General features: G+C 35.7%; 2 protein-coding genes across 11 annotated transcripts in view; one reads left to right on the top strand and one right to left on the bottom strand.

The window, feature by feature from the left end:
• The window catches only part of CYREN (cell cycle regulator of NHEJ), a 215986-nt gene that overhangs the window by 40585 nt on the left and 153649 nt on the right, over window positions 1–21752 (top strand). For 7 of the 8 annotated variants that reach the window (XR_014246379.1, XR_014246380.1, XR_014246381.1 and 4 more), the window contains exon 4: window positions 2587–2640. The exons of the other annotated variant lie outside the window; for it this stretch is intronic. Coding sequence is in view for 4 of the 7 variants with exons in the window: in XM_082398132.1 (XP_082254258.1) it covers window positions 2587–2640 (54 nt within the window). In the remaining 3 variants the exon portion in view is untranslated. The remainder of the gene's footprint in view (window positions 1–2586; window positions 2641–21752) is intronic. 8 annotated transcript variants of the gene reach the window in all.
• Window positions 6928–21752, bottom strand: part of LOC309631570 (cytosolic carboxypeptidase 3-like) — a 51179-nt gene continuing 36354 nt past the window's right edge. Inside the window, exons 6-9 of one of the 3 annotated variants that reach the window (XM_082398098.1) lie at window positions 15468–15516; window positions 14084–14280; window positions 11264–11354; window positions 8686–8900 (exon numbers count right to left, since the gene is read on the bottom strand). In XM_082398098.1, coding sequence (XP_082254224.1) covers window positions 8819–8900; window positions 11264–11354; window positions 14084–14280; window positions 15468–15516 — 419 coding nt within the window. In that variant the 3' untranslated portion in view covers window positions 8686–8818. Of the gene's footprint in view, window positions 8901–11263; window positions 11355–14083; window positions 14281–15467; window positions 15517–21752 lie in introns of those variants that run through there. The other 2 variants (XM_082398099.1, XR_014246367.1) reach the window with 2 other exon arrangements.

The following is a 21752-nucleotide window of genomic DNA, read 5'->3' as shown; positions in this document are numbered from 1 at the left end:
GTCTGCTGCCAGCGTTCAGTAGGTGTTCTGTAGGAGTTGTTCCACATGTAGATGTATTTTTGATGTACTTGTGGGGAGGAAGGTGATCTCCACATCTTAACTCCTCCACCATCTTGAAGGTCCTCCTGTCTGAGAAATTCTTGATCCCTTCTATTCTAAATGATAGTCTTGCTGGGTAGAGTATCCTAGGTTATAGGGTTTTCCCTTTCAGGACTTTGAATATATCATGCCACTCCCTTCTGACCCACAGAGTATCTGCAGAGAAATCAGCTGATAGTCTTATGGGGGATTCCTTGTAACTGACTCTGTTTTTATCTTGCTGTCTTTAGAATCTTTTATCTTTTAACTTTTGCCATTTTAATTATGCTATATCTTGGTGTGGGTCTGTTTGTGTTCATCTTGTTTGGGACCCTCTGTGCTTCCTGTACCTGGATATCTGTTTCCTTCTCTAGATTTCAGGAAATTTCAGCCATAATTTTTTTCAAATACATTTTTGATCCCCTTTTCTCTTTCTTCTCCTTTTGGCATCCCTATTATGCATATATTGGAACACTTTATATTATCCCATAGGTCTCGTATACTGCTTTTTTTTTTTTCATTGGTCTTTCTGTCCGCTGTTTTGATTGAGTGATTTCCATATTCTATCTTGCAGATCAGTTATTCATTCTTCTGCGTTATTCAGTTTGCTATTTTATTGCCTTTACCTCAGCTTTTATCTTGGCAAATGCATTTTCTAATTTTACTTGGTTTCTCTTTATAGTTTCTAGTTCCTTTTTACAGTAATCTGCATGTCTATCAATAGCCTTTCTTAATTCCTTCAGTATTTTTATTACCTCCTTTTTGAACTCAGAGTCTAATAGACTAGATAGATCTATTTCATTGTTCTTTCAGGGTAAATTCTCTTGATATTTTAATTGGGAGTGGTTCCTCTGCTTCTTCATTTTACTTATATTCCTCTGACTCTGTGAGTTTAGGAGAAGCAATTATCTGTTGTGGTCTTGAATGGCTGTTTTTATGTGGGAGTGTCCTGTGTAGCTTGCATGAGTCTAATATTTTTGGTTTGAGGGCTGTTTTTAAATTTTTTCCAATATTATAGCTTGCTTTTTTATCCTCTTAACGGTCTTTCAAAGGGCAAACGCTGTTATTTTGATAAATTCCAACTTATCAAGTTTTCTTTTATGGATCATGCTTTTTGTCCAGTTCTAGATTCTGAAGATTTTCTTTTTTTCTAAAAGTTTTATAGGTTCATGTTGTGCAGTTAAGTCCATGATCTATTTTGAGTTATTTTTTTGTATAAGGTATGAGTTTAGGTCAAGGTTCATTTTTTTGGCCTGTGGATGTTTAATTGCTGCAGCAAGATTGGTTAAACAGGCTCTTTCTGCTCCATTGAGTTGCTTTTGCATTTCTGTCAAAACTAGTCAAGGATATTTGTATAGGGTCTGTTTCTTGGTTCTTTATTTGGTTCCATTGATATGTATGGCTATTCCTCTTCCCATACTATATTCTCTTAATTATTGTAGCTATATTAAAGGTCTTTAAATCAGATAGACTGATTCGTTCCATGTTATCTTTCTTTTTCAAAATTGTTTTTGCTATCTTAATGCCTTTGTATATATATTTTAGGATAATCTTTTCTATATCTACAAAAAGTCTTGCTGGGATTTTGATAGGAATTACATAAAACTTGTATATCAATTTGGGAAGAACTGACATCTTTACTCAGTTGGGTTTTCTAATCCATGAACATGCTATGTGTGTCATTTTTCTGTATTGAATTTCATCTCTTTATTATTCCCTTCCTTTTACTTGCTTTGGGTTTATTTTGCTCTTCTTTTTATAGGTTCTTACAGTTGGAGCTTATTGGTTTGAGATTTTTCCTCTTAATGTATGTGTTTAGTTCTATAATTGTCCTTCCCAGCCCTGCTTTAGCTGCATCCCACAAATTTTGATATATTGTCTTCATTTTCATTCGTTTCAGTATATGTTTTTATTTCCTTTGAGACTCATGAATTGACTCATGAATTGTTCATAAGCATGTTGTATAATTTTCAAGTGTTCGTGAGTTTTTCTGTTATCTTTGTGCATTGATTTCTAGTTTGATGCCATTTGTGGTAAGAGAATATGCTTTATATGATTTAAATTCTTTTAAATATGTAGAGGTTTGTTTTACGGCCAGGATATAGTCTATCTTGATATATGCTGCATGCATACTTGAAAAGAATGTGTATTCATCTATTGTTGAGTGGAGTACACTATAAATGCAAATTAGATTTTGTTGGTCAGTGGTGTTGAATTCCTTTACATCCTTATTGCATTTCCATTTAGTGATTTGATCATTTGTGGATTTGTCTATTTCTCCTTTCAATTTTTGCTTCACATATTTTGTAGTTCTGTAGTTTTGTGCATACACATATAAGATCACTATGTGTTCTTAGTTGGTTGACCTTTTTATCGTTATATAATGTCCCTCTCTGTCTCTGGTAATTTTCTTTGCTCTGAAACCCACTTCGTCTTATATTAACATAGTCACTCCTGCTTTCATTTATTGTTTTCATGATATGTTGTCTTTTATCCTTATACTTTCAGCCTGCCTACACTGTCATATTTGAAATGAGTTTCTCGTGGACTGCATATCACTGGGTAATATTTTTAAATTCACCCTTCTAATCTCTGTCTTTTAATTGTTGTATTTAGACCATTTACATTTAATGTAGTTATTGTTATCTTAGGGCGTAAGCCTGCCTTTTTGTTTTGTTTTTTGTTTCTGTTTGTTCTCAGGTTTTTCTCATTGTTTTCTTTTTCCTGCCTTCCTGTGAATAATGTGAATATTTGGGGGAATTCCGTTTTTATTTATCTGTAGTGTTTTTGAGTGTATCTTTTTGAATAGGTTTTTGAGTGGTTACTCTAAATATTACATTACATATGAATAACTTATATCTCATGGTGTAATTTTACCAGTTTGAGTGGAGTGTAGATATCTTATCTCCCTTTATCTCCCTTTACCTTCTAATATTTATAATTGTCTTAAATATTTCCTTTATATACATTTAGAACCATATCAATGTTATAATTTTTGCTTCAATCATCAAAATATTTTACAAAACTCAAGAAGAGAAGGAAATCCCATTATATTTACCTGTACATTTGTTCAGTATGTTACTTATTTCCTGATGTTCCTCCTTTAATTATTTTCTATCTGTTGAGAAAAATTCCATTAGCCATTCTTTTAGTGTAGGTCTTTTAGTGAAAAATTCTCTTAGTTTTCCTTCATCTCAACATTTCTTGAGTTCTCCTTTATTTTTGCTGGGTGTAGGATTATGGGTTGACAGTTCCTTTCTTTCAATAATTGAAAACATTGTGCCACTTCTTCTAGCCTCCATAGTTTATTTTTTTTCATATTTATTTATTTATGTATTTGGCTGCACTGGGTCTTAGTTGTGGCACGTGGGATCTTTGTTGCCATGTGCAGGATCTTCATTGCAGCATGCAGACTCTTGGTAGCGGCATGTGAACTCTTAGTTGTGGCATGCATGTGGGATCTAGTTCCCTGACCAGGGATTGAACCTGGGCCCCTTGCATTGGGAGCGTGGAGTCTTAACCACTGGACCACCAGGGAAGTTCCATAGCCTCCATAGTTTTTGATGAGAAATCTACAGTAATTCAAATTGTTTTCCCCTATAAATAAGGTGTCGTTTTTCTCTGGCTGCTCCAAGAGTTTTTCTTTTTCTTTAGTTTTCAGAAGTTAAATTTTGGTGTATCGGGACTTCCCTGGTGGTGCAGTGGGTATGAATCTGCCTGCCAATGCAGGGGACACAGGTTCAATCCCTGGTCCAGGAAGATCCCACGTGCCGCGGAGCAGCTAAACCCGTGCATCACAACTGCTGAGCCTGCGCTCTAGAGCCCATGAGCCACAACTGCTGAGCCCAGGCACTGCAACTACTGAAGCCCGCATGCCTAGAGCCTGTGCTCTGCAACAAGGGAAGCCCGTACACAGCAACAAAGAGTAGCCCCTGCTCGCCGCAACTAGAGAAAGCACGTGCGCAGCAACAAAGACCAACACAGCCAAAAAAAAAATTTTTTTTTTTTGGTATATCTTGGCATGGATTTCTTTGGGTTTATCCTGTTAGTGGTTTGCTCAGCTTTTTGATCTGTAGGTTTATGTCTCTTGCCAAATTTGGAGTACCTTTGAGTACCTTCTCAGCCTTGCTGTTTTCTCCTCTCTTCCTGGGACTCTGATAATATGAATGTTAGATCTTGTTTTATAGTCCCACAGGTCTCTGAGGCTCTGTTCATTTTATTTCCAGTCTGTTTTCTCTCTGATGTTCAGGTTGGGTTATTTCTGTAGTTCTATCTCTTCCAGTTCATAGATTCTTTCCTCTGTCCCCTCAATTGTGCTGTTGAGTTCAGCCACTGAGCTTTTAATTTCAGTTATTGTGTTTTTCCATTCAAAAATTTCCCTTTGGTTCTTCTTATTACCTTCTATTTCTTTCTCTCCTTCTCTGTCTACCCGCCCCCACTTTTTTTTTTCCCCACTGAGGCTTCATATTTTCTTTCATTTGTTTTAAGTGTGTTCGTGTTTGTTGAAGCATTTTTTATCATGACTGTTTTAAAAATCTTTTTCAGAAAATTCTATCGTCACTGTCATCTCATTGTTTGCATTTACTGATTATTTTTTCTAATCAATTTTAATCTTCCTGGTTCTTGGTATGATGATTTATTTCTGATTAAAACATGGACATTCTCGTATTATGTTATGAGACTCTGGATCTTATTTAAACCTTCTGTTTTAGCTGACTTTTTGTAACTGCTGTAGCAGGGGTGAGACCTCATTACTGACAGATGGAAACAGAAGCCCAGGTTCCCCACTTGGACTCCACTGACGCCAGAGGGGAGGAGCTTCTCATTCCTGCTGGACAGGTATGGGAGTTTCATCTCCCCATGTAGCCTCCACTGATACTATGGTAGAGGTGGTCTCATTACTGCTGGGCATTGGTAAAAGTTCTGACTCTCCACTAGATCTACTCTGAGACCACCATAGTGGGGAGGGGGAAAGACACCTCATTTTTGTCCAGTGGGTGTGGAAGTCTAGGCTCCCCACATGGTGTCCAATGACACCCAGGGGAGGGGGTCTTTACAGGCCAGTGGGGATGAAAGTCCTGACTTGGTACTTGCCCTTCTTTGACACTACCTACAAGGGGGGGTTGAGAGGCCTCATTATAATCTTATAAGAGTGGAAGTCTAGACCCCTCACTCTGCTTCTGCTTATGTGGGTGGGAGTGGAGCCACTGTTTATCTGTAGTGTTTGGCTGGAGTAGTGCAGTTTTTATCTAAATGTTTTCTATTTTGGTAGGTCATCCTTTTCCTGGTAGGTCTTTTGGTCGTATAGTGCAGGCTTTTATTGTCTTCTTTTCTTTTTTTCTTGGTCTGTGTCCATTGGTGTTTCTATGTTGGTGGCTTCTTCAGCTCCAGTTCTTGGATATATGAGGCAAAAAGAAAACCCAGGCCACTCACCACTGTGTTGTCATTTTTTGGCTCTTGAGGTCCCTAGCTAGTCTACCTTCTTTTCTCCACCTTTCAAAATTATGTTTGTTTTATATGTAATGTCTAGGGTCTTTAATTGTTTTTAGTGGAAGAATAGGGAAAATACATTTACTTCATCTTCCTGGAAGTGAAAAATCTCTCCCATTTGATTTTGATTTGCATAATCTTTCTCAAGAATTTTCATCATTTGCAGATGGAATACCAAACATGAGATTTATTCCTCCATGTTTGACCTCTGACCAATGTTTGATCAGAGATACATTTAAGAGATGTAAATCATCTTGCTAATACGCTATTGATTAGTAATCCACCTATATACCCTATTAATTTTCACATAAGAACAAAACAGTTTAAGTTCCATTCTTATAATTATATTCAGATTTTATATCCTTAAGCATGATAATTCTGCAGGCTGTTCCAATACGTTAAGTAGTCTTTCCTTAGTTGAAACTTGGATTGATGCCTAAAATGGTTTAGCAAAGGTGTGATCTTTTCATTCTTTGCTTATTCTTACTCTGCCCTGTAATCATGAAATAGTATGTCAGTGTGTTGAGCCAGTCAGGTAAAGGATATAGAAAACAGAGAAAAGGCAGCCATAAAGAAATAAGTTGTAAGAGCAAAAAATATCAATTTTGATGATGTTAAATATGTACTGAGATCATCTGTTAAGAATGGTTTTGCTTTCGGCTTTCCTAATTTTTCTTATTTCCACCTATACCTATATTAGATACTTCTGGAAAGTGTCCAGCCCAGGCAAAGTTTTCCCTTCCTGGGAACTGCCTCTAGATCCACAAGGGTAGGGCTTCAGTCAGCCATGTCTGCAACTATTTGACCTCTACCCACTGGAATAGTTGCCAGCCAGATTATCTTTCCTATAATTTATAATTGGGAATGACAGATAGTGAGTCAGTGTTTTAAGTGAAACTGCTGTAGGGTACAAATTTGTGAGTCAGGGGTGTGAAGACTTTTCTGCAGAGAGAGAAAAGCAGAGACTGAAGATGGATAGCTTTCCATTCCCAGTTCCAGGCCTTTCCTGAATCCTGCCTGAATTCATTCTCTCCCTTATTTCCATGAATAGCCTTATATTTTCTTACAGTTCTTCCCCCCACCCTATGTTATGCTTTTTGATTAAGTTAGCTTGAATTATTTTGTTACATGTAACCAAAGAGTTCTTAATTAATAAAGACTACCATTTATTTACACCTTCAGGTTCTGGCCAGACCACAATGAGTACATGTCTAGGTTCAAAGTATATAAGGAATCTCTTGTGAAGATAATGCCTAAAAATCAAGCGATGGCCGAATTGTCACCTCTCAGACCCCTTGCTTATATCCAGATTCTCAACTTCTCAGTTTCTTTGCCTAGGTCCATTGTATTTTGTTATTAATTTTCTGATTTTTGATTTTGCTGATATTATCATACTTGATCCCTAGTTTGCCTGTACTGTTTGCTTCTCTCATATTAGCTGACCTATTAGGTTCAATTTCTTTCAGGCACTGCCTTCCCCAGCATGAAACTGCCACCCACTAGAAACTAGAAACTGCCACCAATTGCCTATTTTTGTAGTTTTTATTGACTTTGATGATTATACAGCAAAGAAATAGGCATTAATAAAAATTTAGAAAAAAATCCGGAAGAGGAGTATCATACTCTGCCAATACTTTTTCAATGGTTACGATAATCACTGTTGAGAATATGTGCTTCCAAAGTTTTTTCTAGGTATGTATGTGTTTGAGTATGTACAGTATGCACACATTAAATATATATACATAATCTATAAATGCAACCATACCAAATCAAACTGGTCTGCAGCTTTTATTCACTTATATATTGTGAACATCATTTCATGTTAAAATATACACTGATATATTTAATAGTTACATAATCTTTCACTTTATGGATGTACTATAATTTATTTAAGCAATCTTCTATTGTTGGACATTTAGATTCATTTTTCTTTTTCTTTGGCTCTTATAAGCAATACTGAAATGAACATCACTACAGAAATCTTCTAGCCCTTTCCTAGGTTTTTTTCCTTAGGATCAGTTTCTAAAAGTGGAATTTCTTAGTCAAAACGAATGTAAATATTAAGGATTTTTCATATATTGTTGGATTGCCTTCCAGAAACTGTACCCATTTATATTCCAACAATCAGTGAATGAATTCTTCCATTGATAGACAAAAATTAAGAGAATTTCATTATTGTTTTAATTTTCACTCCTTGGATTTAAGTGAGATCGAACATTTTAAAATGATCATTGGCCATTTTTTTTTTTTTTCTACTGTGAATTTCTGGTTCCTAGCTTTTGCCCATTTTCCTATTAAAATATTTATAATTTTACCATTGATTTGTAGGCAATCTTTGAACATTAAGTATATTGGTTCTCTGTTTTTCATTTATATTATGAAATGTCAAAGCATACTGATGAAGGACTCTGCAATCAAAATGTCTAGTTAGGGTTGAATCCAATTGCTACCTATTGGCTGTGTGACCTTGAACAAATTGCTTAACCTCTTTGTACCTCAATTTCCTTATGTGTAGAATATAAAATGTGTTTGTGTGTATAAACACAGAATAGTGTGTAGCACATAGAAATACTTTATCAAAATTTGTTGATAATATTAGTATTATATTTATCGTTTTCAGCTTGTCATTGTCTTACGTTTATTTATATGAGTTTCCTTTTGGCCTTAGTGATAGTTCTTTTTTATAATCTTGAAAAGAAATCTGGTCTTATCCTTCCTGCTTTCCTCTGAATATCAATAAGCTGAAGTAGCTCCGGTTAATTATTTCTAATTCCGGTTGCCCCCTAGGATTATAAGGTTTAAACACCCCTAAGAAATTTCAAGTCAGGCTGTGGTCATACTTTATTAATGCATACTTTATTCATAGATCCAAATTAATGAATGGTTTCATGTAAACAAACAATCAAATAAGGCCTGAAAACCTACTCCTTCACATATCCAATGTTTTCTTAAGGCTTTGGGCCTTTCTCCCTTTGTCAAACATGGTGTAGCTGTCGGTATTTTTAAGAGCCTATGTTTGTTTCTTAGGATAATGAATTTAATAAGCCTTGTTTCCTTATAAAAGAGCGTATGTATTAAATAGCTAAGAATGACAAAATTGTATTGACTTACTTATGTTGGATTTCTTGGATTGAGTATCTGTTTTCTCTGAGTAGTTTGCACATTTTTAGTGCTTTTCATGATGGGGAGCAAATACTGCAATATTTCTTGAGTTTCAGCTGTTTTTTTATCCCTGTGGATTCTTTTTTCATCATCTGTCCAGTTTACTCCAGGCTTCTTGCTTTGGAAAGATGGACATTCTTTCATATTGCTTTTTAAGTTGTACTGGAGATCTGGGGAGCAACCATAAAAATATGTATAGATATATAAACTGAATTGATTAAGCAGTTACATATTGAGCATTATCTGCCAAACATTCTATCTAAAAATTCTTATCCATCTGAAGCTTATACTTTAATTATGAGGCAGAAAATAAACAAACAAATAAGATATCTATGTCAGATAATAAAAAATTTACGGGAGAAAATAAAGCTGGGAAGGGGAATAGAGAATTCTTGGGGGAGGGGCTGACTTCTGTTCTTAAAAAGGTGTTCAGAGAAGGCCTCCCTGCGAAGCTTCCACGTCAAAGGAATTAGGGAACGAGTCAAGCAGCTATCAGAGGGAAGAGCGTTCTAGGCAAGGGGAATAGTAAGTGCAAAGGCCCTGAGCTAGGAGCATGGTAGTGTGTTCAAGGAACACCAAGATGGGACAAGTGACTAAAGCAGAATGAACAAAGGGAAAGATATAAGGTAATATGAGCTCAGATAGGTAACTTGGACTTAGTTCACATAAGGCCTCACAGGCCATTGTAAGGAATTTGATTTTTACTGAGTGTGAAATAGGGAGCCACTGGAAGGCTTTGAGGAGTGTCACATCTGAGATTTGCTCTAAGATGATCATGCTGGTTGATGAGTTGAGAACAGATTGAACAGGGGTAAGGGTAAACAGGCAGGGAGATCTTTTAGAAGGCTACTGAAATAATTTAGGAGAGAGGATGGTAGCTTGGACCAGGGTGGTGGCAGTTGCCAGAAGGGTGAGAAGTGAGGGGGGGGAGGGAAGTATCCTGAATATATTTTGGGATTTTCTAATGAATTAGATGTGGGGTGAGAAAAGAAGAGTGAAATCAGCGGTGGCTCCAAGGCTTCTGTTTGAGGAAATAGAAGGATGGAGATATAGTGAAAAATATGGTAAGAGCATGTTAGAAATCCCTTCTTTATTAGATGATATGAAGGAATTATTGTTTATTTTGTTAATTGTGATAAGAGTATAATAACATTAAAATGTGTAGAAAACTGTTTTAAAAAATAAAGTTCATTTTAAAAGTGTTTATTCCACCCCATACCCATTAGGATGGCTATTGTCAAAAAACAGAAAATAATAAGTGTAGGCAAGGATTTGGGGAGATTAAAACCCTTGTGCAGTGTTGGTTGGAATGTAAAACGGTGTAGTCAATGTGGAGAACAGTATGGTGGTTCCTTAAAATATTGAAAATAGTATTACCATATGATCCAGCCATTCCACTTCTGGGTATATTCCCTGAAGAACTGATAGCAGTGTCTTGAAGAGTTATTTGTACATCCATGTTCATAGTAACGTTATTCACAAAAGCCAAAAGGTGGAAGCAACCCAAGTGCCCATTGATGGATGAATGGATAAGCAAAATGTGGTATATATACAATGGAATGTCATTCAGCCTTAAAAAGGAAGGAAATTCTGACACCTGCTACAACATAGATGAACCTTGAGGACATTATGCTAAGTGAAATAAGCTAGTCACAAAAAGACAAGTACTGTATTTGTCTTCCAAATATTTGATTCCACTTATATGGGATCCCGAGAATAGTCAGTCAAAGTAGGATAGTTGCCAGGGGCTGGGAGGAGGGAGGAATGGGCAGTTGTTTAATGGGTATGGCGTTTCAGTTTTGCAAGACAAAAATAGTTCTGGAGATTGTGTGCACAACAGTGTGAATGTACTTAACACTGCTGAACTTGACACTTAAAAATAGTTAAGATGGTAAATTTTATGTCATGTGTATTTTAACACAATTTAAAAAAATTCAATATACAGAGGTAGAGAGAGGGAGAAAAAAGAACCCTAAGTAAAGCCTGAAAGAGAATAGGTAGACATTTTAAAGGATGTAGCAGTGTTACTTATAATTATGATGCCTAAATTGATATGTAGACAGCATAAGAAAAAGTAGAATACACTTAGAATAAAAGCAAGAAATACATTATGCTTTGTTTATCTAGTTAGAGATATACACTGAACTATTTATGGGCAAAACAATATGATTTGCTGACTTTGCTTTAACTACTTTAGCAAAAAAAAAAAAAAAAAGCAGTGGGAATATAGATGAAACAAGAATAGCAGGATGCTGATAACTGTTGAGGGTGGGTGACGGGCACCAGCGGTTCATTATTCTATTCTACTTTTGTTTATGCTTGAAATATCCACAATAATGCTTTTAAAAAAGGAATTATCCATTAATAAAAAGAAAGGAAACAGATGACTAAAGCACTCACTGAATTAAGCTAGACTTGAAAGACAATGATTGAGGGTATGTATGATTACAATATCTGGCAGTGCTGGCAAATAAACTGAATTTACCTACAGTCTCTTGAGAAGCCATTCCTAGGCCATTCAACAAATACTCACTGAATCATTATTATGTATCCGGCATTTTGTTTGGTTTGGTAAATAGGTATGAAAAATATAGTCCTTGCCTTTAATATGCCAACAGTTGGGACTAGAGAGAGAGAAGTAAAGCATCAATTAGAATATATATCTATAGAGATAAGGCAAGGTACTTACTAAAGGACTGCTGAAGAGGGACTTCTAGCCATACTTAGAGCTGGAAAAGGAAATATTCCTAATTCCTAATTAATCTGAGTCTTGATGCATAGCTATGTCAGCTAAGTAAAAAAAAAAAAAAAAGGGTAGTAATCTAGATAGTGGGACTAACGTGGCACATTCAGGAAATCACAAGTATGGTTTAGAATGACTAGAAATCAGGTAGGTGTGAATAAGTTGTTCAAAACTAGAGATCTTGTCTGTAATAATAGTACTTTTGGGAGATTTCCTGAGACAGGAATAATTTGTGACTGGTAGATGCTTAATGTTTTAAAAATGGAATTGTTAGGAGGCCGTTGAAAACTTTATACATGGAAGTGATATAATTAGATGTGCATTTTTGAAAGATCACACTGGCAACCAGGAGGATGACAGGTTGAAGAAAAGTGAGAGTTGAGGCAGAGAGACAAGTTAGGAGGCTAATGCAGTAATTCAAGGGAGGCAGAAAGGGAGTCTGAACTAAAGGAGCAGCGGTATGATGAAGAAGTGCAGAGTCAAGAGAATCTTTGAGGGCAGATTGATAGAGCTTCTCATTGTTGGATACCAAAGAGATGTAGAAGATTAGGATATGTCTTGGGCTATTATTTAGATAACAGGAGGACGGCAGTATTATTGACTGAGAAACGGAATGCAGCAGGAGAAAGAGATCTGCAGTGGGCAAGTTGAATTAGAAGTATCTGTGAGGAAAAACAGAAGGATAATTCCAGTAGGCACAGTATGGAATTCAGAAGAGATGCCTATATTGATGATTAAAAAAATATGATTATGATCAGCACTTGTTTGTGGAAGCTACAGGTATAGATGAGAGCGCTCAGAAATAAAGTATGTGGTGAGAAGAGGAGAGACCAAAGGATGGAATACTGGGGAAGAGCCCACTTAAAATTCAGGCAGAGGAAGTGAAGCCCATGTAGGACACCAAACATGAATGGGCAGAGAAACAGGACTAAAAGAGAGAGAAGTTCCACATATACGTCTGCTGGAATTGCTCAGTGAATGAAGGGAGAGAGAGTTTTTAAGTCTCTGGAATTAACCAACAGTAGAGAAGTCAGGTATGATAAGAGCTGATGACTTTGGAAATAATTTCATTGTTATGGTGAGAAGCTAGATTGTAGTAGGTGGAGAATTATACAGGTGAGGAGGTGAAGGAAAATTTATAGCCCTAAATGTATATATTATAAAGAAAGGGACAACAGCAAAAAATAAGAAAAGATAACTCTCTCTGAAATGATTTACTTCAGTGAAAAAGAAGATTGTAGAATTTTTATTCGTATGTCATCAAGATTCATCAGGACATGTTAAAAGATAATATAACAAAAAAGCCATGAGAATCTCAGCTCAGGGAAGATGGGAAAGATGAGAAACAAATTTTAAATTAAGCAGTGTGGTGGCAGCAGTGGGGAAAACTGAAAAACAAATCTCCCTGTTGCAGCAAAATTCTGTAAATACTGTCTCCAATTTCTCTCCTCCTATTTTAAAATACACTTTAATTAGACTTGTACCTCTATCATTCTACTGAGATTTCTCTGATCAAGATCCCACATAAAACCTCCATGCTGTAAAATCCAATAGTAAATCCACTTGACTTAATCAGAAGCATTAGACTTGGTTGCTTATTCCCTTCTCTTTGATACACTTTCTCACTTAGCTTCCAGGACAACACATTCCCTTGCTTTTCCTCCTACCCCAGAGGGGGCTTCTTAGTCTTCTTTTGTTGGGTTCTTACTCTTTTCCTGATCCATCAGTGTTGGAGTTCACAAGGACTTGCTCCTTAACCCTCTTCTATATCTACACTCACTTAAGTCTCATCCAGCTTCATGCCTTAAAATACTATCTATAGGCTGAAAATTCCCAAATGTATCTTCAGCCCAGATCTCTTCCCTGAATGCTGGACTCATATATCCAACTGCCTATTCAGTACCTCCACTTCAGTGTCTAAAAGGCATTTAAAAAGCAACACGTCTAAACTGAATTGCTGCTCCACTCGGTCTTTGCCATCTGGCGGATGATAATTCAATCCAGCTAGTTGGTCTGGCCCAACACCCTGGAGTTTCAACAGTTGTAAATACCTTTGAGACCATTACCATAAACAAGATCTAGAAAAGATCATCCCTAAAAGATTCCTGATGCTCCTTTACAGTCCATTCTTTCCTTCCTCCCTATTCTGTCCCTTCCTACTCTAGGAAACCTTTATCTACTTTTTGTCTCTATAGATTAGCTTGCATTTCATATAAATGTGATTTCATATAGTATTTACTTTTCTGTGTCTGGCTGCTTTTTCTCAGCACAGTGATTTTGAGATTCATCCATGTTGTGTGTATCAGCTCATTACTTTTTTATTCTATGATATGGAAAGGGCATCAATAACAAGGAGGTGATGGGAATAAGGAAATTAAATTGATTTTTCAAGGCTATATTAAACAAACAATTTTCTTCTATTCAACTTATATAGAAATTAAATAAGACAAATACTTTACAGAGTCAGGAATAAAATGGCTGTCTATCCTCTGTTTATAAAAAGTTCCCATAATCCAAATTTCATAGAATTTATTAATATTAATGATGATACAGTGAAAGCCACCTTTGTATACAATATTAAAATCCTAAACAACAACAAAAAAGAAAAACCTTCTGTTGGTATCCTTGTCTTCTCAGGCCAAATGGGAGTTTGTTTGCTCATAGGACTCTTCAAGGATGTCACTTTGACACAGTTTCCATACAAATCATTGATTCTGGGCTGAATTGTTTCCTGGACTGGCCTCTCATCGGTTTCTGAAAAATATCTTTGTTGGTCTTTGCTAAGCCTCCGAATCATAGTTTGGGAGCTGAAAGAAATTGGGTACTCTGATTTCAATGTCAACAATGAACTATCTAATCAAGAGTAATGTAATGCCATGTTATATCTGTATTTTACATCTCACAGTATGCAAAGTATTGTTACAGGTATTATCTTACTTGGGGCTCTCACCAGTCCTGTGATACAGGCAGGATGGCCAGTGTTATCCCCATCTTACATCAGAGAGGGAATGTAAGGTAATGTTAGGGAATCAGAGAGGTTAAGCTATTTGCTCAAGATAACATAGCTAATAAGAAGGAGGGGCAGGTCTAGAATACATATCTTCTAACTCCAGTACTTTTTCTATTACCTTCTCTTATGTTGATATATTATTTCATTTCTTTCCATAGATATGATAAGTAATATATTTTAAAAGTTAAGTCTTAGTTTAAATTAATCAGTTCTAGATCCAAGTACAGGTATGGCCAAAGATGGTTTCTTAACCTAATTTTCTAGGTTTTTGGGGCAAGAGAGCCTACATATTTCAACAGAACCCATTTACTGAGCAGAAACCAAGTTCTTAGAAAAGAGGCCAAGGAAGGGAGAACAGGCATACCATGTTTCCTCTGTTGTGCAAATTCAGTCTATTCTCAGATACTTACAAATCCACTGTTCAGGTGGTTGTTCATATCATTATTCTTAGAGATAGGGAAACTTGCCAGGGGGGCTAGTGGTATAATTACCAGTTTAGACAAAACTACAAAGTTTATCTATGTTATCCCTGACTTCCCTTTCTATTCCTTTTCCAGTTTTTAGGTACTAGTATAATCCCTACAGGACCAATGAGTCAATTGCTATTATAGATAGTAAAACATTTGATAGTATTCATTCTAAGTAACTGTCTTATGCCAGAAGTATTTCTATTTAAAAAGAGAAACTCAGATAAAGCAATGATAATTGCTTAGAAATAAATGTCTAACTGCAGATGTTAAGGCATCCATTAGGGCTACTTTAGGGATACTGAAATCTCAGAACCATTCAAAATGCATCATATGTGCACTCCTATGCATAAAACTGACCTAGCCACGGACACTATGTAGACTATAAGGAGACAATTAGCAATTGTTATTAAAACGTCACTTTTAGCTGTTACTTTAATTCAAAATAAAAATCTTACAAGACAGAGGAAAGGGAGTAAGGTAACCTGGTAGAAGAAATCAAGTGTAGTTCTCCTACCTCAAATATCTTTTTAGAAGCCAAGAAGGGGCTTGTCCAGGTATTTTTGCTAAAAAAGAGAATATACCATAAAATTTCTGAACTTAGGTTTTAAGGTTAACAAAACAATTTTTTTTACTTTCTTCACAATTACCTCATTCATATATTTAATGGCTAGCTTGAGTTTATCTTCAATTAATCTGACATTATTCATTCAGACATATGAAATATATCAGTGCATACTTCCTCTGGAAGCTTTTAAATGAAACTGTTTCAAGAGAAGAGCAAACAGTAGAAATACCTGTCCAATAATTATCAAGCATTTCAGAACTGAATTCTGCATGTCAGGCTCTATGAAGGCCATCTACATGTGTAGTAGGGTGACTAACTTTTAGAGCGCCAACTCAAGACACAGCTACACCAGACCAAAAAATTAGTACAATATGTAATAAATACTTATACACACATGATTATTTTAACATAAAATATAAATTAGGCATTTATTTAAAATTATATATTATGCTGTATTATTTGCTTTTTTGTTACATAAATGCCATTATTTAAGAAAAACAATAGGACTAGTTAACAGTGGCAATTAGTAGTTATTAATAGTGGAACCAATTAAACAAATAGTATGTGTGAGAATAATATAACATTATAGTTTTTTCCTCTGATACAGATTTTAACTCTTTATAGGATATTTACATTTTATAGGCCATATCATGTCTTCTTAAGATACGTAAATATAAGACCTTTAAAAAGTTGAATGTAAATACAATGGGGCTAATTAAACAGACATTACTTATAATTAATAAAAATTGACGTTTCTTTATGTCCCATGATAAAGTAGGATATTTTTGCTCTTTGTGTGTCCTCTTCCAATAATACTTCTCTGAACTGCCTGCAGCCTTCAGGATATCTTTCTTTTCTTTTACGTAGTGGTAAAACTGAATACATTCAAAGTCAAGGCCTCTGAGGTCTGCTCTTATGAAGCCCCACATTACACTGACCCCTGGTGGCAGGCCAATGCAATGACAGCAAGTTAGATATCCTGTCAACAAAGGAATTTGAGCATGGAATGTGACCTTACTTATTAGTAATAGCAGGTTTCTAGACTTGTAAGGAATTAGTTTCCAGCTTTACAAAAACTTCCATCCACTTTGTATCTACAGGCTTAATTTAGTAGGCTGGCTTTTGGGCATTTGGTCCTTTGTATCCTTAAATTCATCATGTAGTGTTCGCCATGTCTAAAATGTCCACTGTTTTTAGATACTCTGAAGCACACTGGATACCATTGCAAGTTAAACTTCTCTTCCTCAGGGAATAGGTTTTTAAAGCACAGAGGTAATTCGAACTTAAACTGAAGGTGGATTTCAAATAAATTACAGTTTTTAGTGCTGTTTAACTTGGCTGCCCTTTCTGGTGACATATTTTTGACTTCTGAGTCAGTCTTATTTCCCCCTAAATGTCATTTTTTTTCACTGTATGAGTTTTTGTCATAACCTACACATAATGTCAAACAACTGAGGTGCAGTTAGTTCATCCTTTTCTATGCTCCGTATAACCTCTTCAAAGGTCATCAAACAGAATTAGAAAAAGAGCATATAAATTGTTTTACTGTAGCCCTTTCCTCTATTCCCATCTTCAAACTATTTGCAAATTAAAGAAGGCCATTCTTCTTGTCCCACATATTGAAAATGTGATTTAATGGCAGATCAACATTTTAATGTGTTTTCTATGGCTGGCAACAATGATAGCCACCTTGTTGGCACAGGTCTAAGGAAACTGCCCTCTTTTATTTCTATAAAGTCGAAAATCTCATTAAGTGCTTCTGCATGTTTTGAGGAAACTAAAACGTGACCAAAAAATTTCATTATGAAAGCCTCATTATCACAGGATAGCAAATCACACTCTCTTTTAAATACAAGGTGTGCAAGACATTTAGGAGATCAGATCTTTTTATTTTCTTTGGTAAGAAGTTGATAGACTGAATGAAATTTGCAAAAATATACATTTTATATTTTCATTGTCAGCCAACCATGCAGATAGATGAGCAAAGTCTAGTTTGTCTTTGGAGAACATATTGACAATATTTGGTTTGATGTTTTCTGTGGTTTCATTAAAATCTTCATAGAAATCAAGATTCTTTGAAACCCCATTTTTCAAATTAAAGTACCTAATAGCCAGAGGAAATGTTTTTTCTTTTTTATTCAATGTATCATGTGATAACTGTAGAAAACATTATTGTTGGTAAGATCTGACAAAATGAGCTTTACACTGTTAGAGTCCAACACATCTGTCATCAAAATTTCCCCTTTGGTTAACCCACAGGGCATTTTAGAGGCAAACTCTGAATTAGGAAATGTAATTTTACTCAGCTTCATCAAGCAGTCAAGGGAATTATCTGATAATCAGTGTTCATTCATGTCATATGCCCAAGCGAATCCACCAGCTATTATTTTTGACTGAGCATTGGTGTCTTTTTGAGAGGTGAAAAAACTTTCAATTGATTTAGAAGTACTTCTTGCTTCTCTCATTTGGACTTGTGAGATTCAGTCTCCTTCATGACGATCAATTCCAAATTCTTTTCTCTAAATTGTACACTATGCTCTGTTTTGGTTATTTATCTCCCTAACTAATTGTATGTGTCTATGAAGGTTGCTCAAAAAATTAAAAATAGAACTACACTATGACCCAGCAATTCCACTTCTGGGGATATATCCAAAGAAATGAAAGAAAAAAAAAGATCTTGAAGAGGTGTCTGTCCATGTTTATTGGAGCATTATTTACAATAGCCAAGACACAGAAACAACGTAAGGGTCAGTCAGTGGTCGAATGGATAAAGAAGATACGGTGTGTGTATGTGTGTGTGTGTGTGTGTGTGTGTATATACACACACACACCCGCACACATTCACACACACAATGGAATATTATTCAGCCATGAGAAAGAAGGAAATCCTGCCATTTGGGACAACAGGACCTTGAGAGCATTAGGCTAGGTGAAATAAGTCAGACAGAGAAAGATCAATTCAAAGATTTTTGTCTTTGTCTTTGGTTTTCTGAAGTTTGAATATGATGTGCTAGGTATGTGTGTGCGTGTGTGTGTGTGTGTGTGTGTGTGTGTGTATACATTATAGGAATTCCTATAATAGCCTTGTTTTTGTCTATCCTGTTGTCTTTGGGGTTCCCTAAGCACCACTTATCAGATAGAATACGTGTCTGGCTTGCAGCTCTTTTAGCTGTAAACCATTGTTCTTATACTGGAGTCATGTTGGTGTGGTGGTAAGGTATGGGGAAAGGGAACATTCTATAATCTTATTAAATCTTAGTCTTTTAGTGGGTCTGTGTCCCTGGGCTGTGACCTTAATAAGCATTTCTTAGCTTTTCTTCCCCCTACCCTTCAATGAGACAAGAAGGCTAGAAGGGGCTGGCTCTGGTAGGGGGAGGAAGAGTAAGCATTGCTAACTATCCAGAACGTTCTCCCTAACAAAGGTCTACTCTCCAAATCTAGCCCGTTACATGCTAGAGCTTAAAGCTAGCAGTCCCCTTACTATGTTTACATTGTATGTCTATCTTTTCTTCTAAGAGTAGTTTCAGGTTTTACATTTAGGTCTGTCACCCATTTTGAATTAATGAATTGGTGTAAGGAATGAGTCCAACTTCATTCTTTTGCATGTGACTATCTAGTTGTCTCAGTACCATTTGTTGTAAAGGCTGTTTTTTCTTCATTGAATTGTCTTGGCACCTTTGTTGAAACTTAATTGACAATAAATATAAGGGTTCATTTCTGTATTCTCAATTCTATTTCATTGATCTCTATATCTGCCATTATGCCAGTACCACACTGTTATGATTACTGCAGCTTGGTGGTAAGTTTTGAAATTGGAAAGTATGACTCTTTGAACTTTGTTCTTCTTTTTCAAAATTGTCTTGGTTATTCTCGTCCTTTACATTTCCTATGCATTTAGGTTTAGCTTGTAATTTCTGTTTCGGCAGAGATTTTGATAGGATTGCATTGAATCTGTATATCAATTTGGTGAGTATCACCATCTTAACAAGTCTTCTGATTCCTGAATGTGGGGGAATCTTTCCATCTTCTTTAATATATTTCAACAGTGTTTTGTACTTTTCAGTGTACAAGTAACTGTTTTTGTTAAATTTATTTCTAAGTATTTTATTCTTTTTGATGCTTTGTAAATGGAATTGTTCTCTTAATTTCATTTTCAGAGTGTTCATTGCTAGTATATAGAAATACAATTGATTTTTACAACATATTGAGATCTAATTCACATACCATACAATTCACCCATTACAGCTGAGTTTTGCATGTTGATTTTCTATCTTGCAACCTTGCTGAACTGATTATTAGCTCTAGTAGGTTGTGTGTGTGTGTGTATGTATGTTCCTTAGGATTTTCCACATACAAGATCATGTGTTCTGCAAATAGAGGTAGTTTTACTTCTTTCCAGTCTGGATGCATTGTATTTATTCTTTCCAAACTGCCCTGCCTAAACCTCCATTATGTCGCATAGAAATATTGAGAGTGGACACCCGTCTTGGTCCTGACCTTAGTGGGAAGCATTGTCTTGTACCATCAGCTACGATGTCAGCTGTGGGGTTTTTGTAGATAGCCTCTATCAGGTTGAGGAGCATCCACCTACTCCTACTTTATTGAGTTTTTTTTTTTTAAATCATGAAAGGATATTGGATTTTGCCAAACATTATTCCTGCATGTACTGAGATGATCATGTGCATTTTGTTCTTTTTTCAATTAATGTGTATTACATTGTTTAATTTTCTTTTTAATTTTTATTGGAGTATAGTTGATTTACTATGTTGTGTTAGTTTCTGTTGTACAGCAAAAGTGAATCAGTTACGCATATATCCACTCTTTTTTTAGATTCTATTCTCATATAGGTCATTACAGAGTACTGAATAGAGTTCCCTGTGCTATACAATAGGTCCTTTTTGGTTATCTATTTTATATATAGTAGTGTGTGTATGTCAATCCCAATCTCCTGATTTACCCATCTCCCACCTTTCCCCCTTTGTAACCATAAGATTGTTTTCTACATCTGTGACCCTATTTCCGTTTTGTAAATAGGTTCATTTGTACCATTTTTTAAGATTCCATGTATAAGTGATATCATATGATATTTGTCTTTCTCTGTCTAACTTACTTCACTCAGTATGACAATCTCTGGGTCCATCCATGTCGCTGCAAATGGCATTATTTCATTCGTTTTAATGGCTCAGTAATATTCCATTGCATGTATGTACCACATCTTCTTTTTCCATTCCTCTGCTGATGGACATTTAGGTTGCTTCCATGTCCTGGCTATTGTAAGTAGTGCTGCAATGAACATTGTGATGCATGTATCCTTTCAAATTATGGTTTTCTCTGGATATATGCCCAGGAGTGGAATTGCTGGATCATATGGTAGCTTTTTTTAGTTTTTTAAGGAACCCCCATACTGTTCTCCATAGTGGCTGTATCAATTTACATTCCCACCAACAGTGTAGGAGGGTTCCCTTTTCTCAACACCCTCTCCAGCATTTATTGTTTATAGATTTTTTTGATGATGGCCATTCTAACCGGTGTGAGGTGACACCTCATTGTAAGTTTTGATTTGTATTTCTCTAATAATTAGTGATGTTGAGTATCTTTTCATTTGCCTTTTGGCCATCTGTATGTCTTCTTTGGAGAAATGTCTGTTTAGATCTTATGCCCATTTTTGGATTGGGTTGTTTGTTTTTTTGATATTGAGCTGCATGAGCTGTTTGTATATTTTGGAGATTAATCCCTGTTGGTCGCTTCGTTTGCAGATATTTTCTCCCATTCTGTGGGTTTTCTTTCCATTTTGTTTATGGTTTCCTTTGCTGTGTAAAAGCTTTTAATCTTAATTAGGTTCCACTTGTTTATTTTTGTTTTTATTTTCATTACTCTTGGAGGTGGATCATTTTCATATGTTAAACCAACCTTGCATTTCTGGGATAAATCCTACTTGGTCACTGTGTATAATCCTTTTTATATGTTGCTGGATTCAGTTTGCTAGTATTTTGTCCTACTCTTTTGTCTTAATTTTTAATAGATTCAAAACTTGGTAAAGAAAAAATACTATTTATTTATTTGGCCCCTGGAACCGTAACAGTTACCTTTTCTGAGAAACTTTCTCTGATACTCCCTTATCCCCAAACAACTCCTGTATAATATCATAGCACAGTAAGTAGCATTTATCTCATTATATTTCTACTGTCTGTTTACTTGTCACTCTCTCTGCTTCTTGAGAACAGACTATTTTAT

Source organism: Balaenoptera borealis (assembly GCF_965194805.1).
Source record: "Balaenoptera borealis genome assembly, chromosome: 7".
Classification (NCBI taxonomy): Eukaryota; Metazoa; Chordata; class Mammalia; order Artiodactyla; family Balaenopteridae; genus Balaenoptera; species Balaenoptera borealis.
This window is presented reverse-complemented; position numbering and strand designations above follow the sequence as displayed.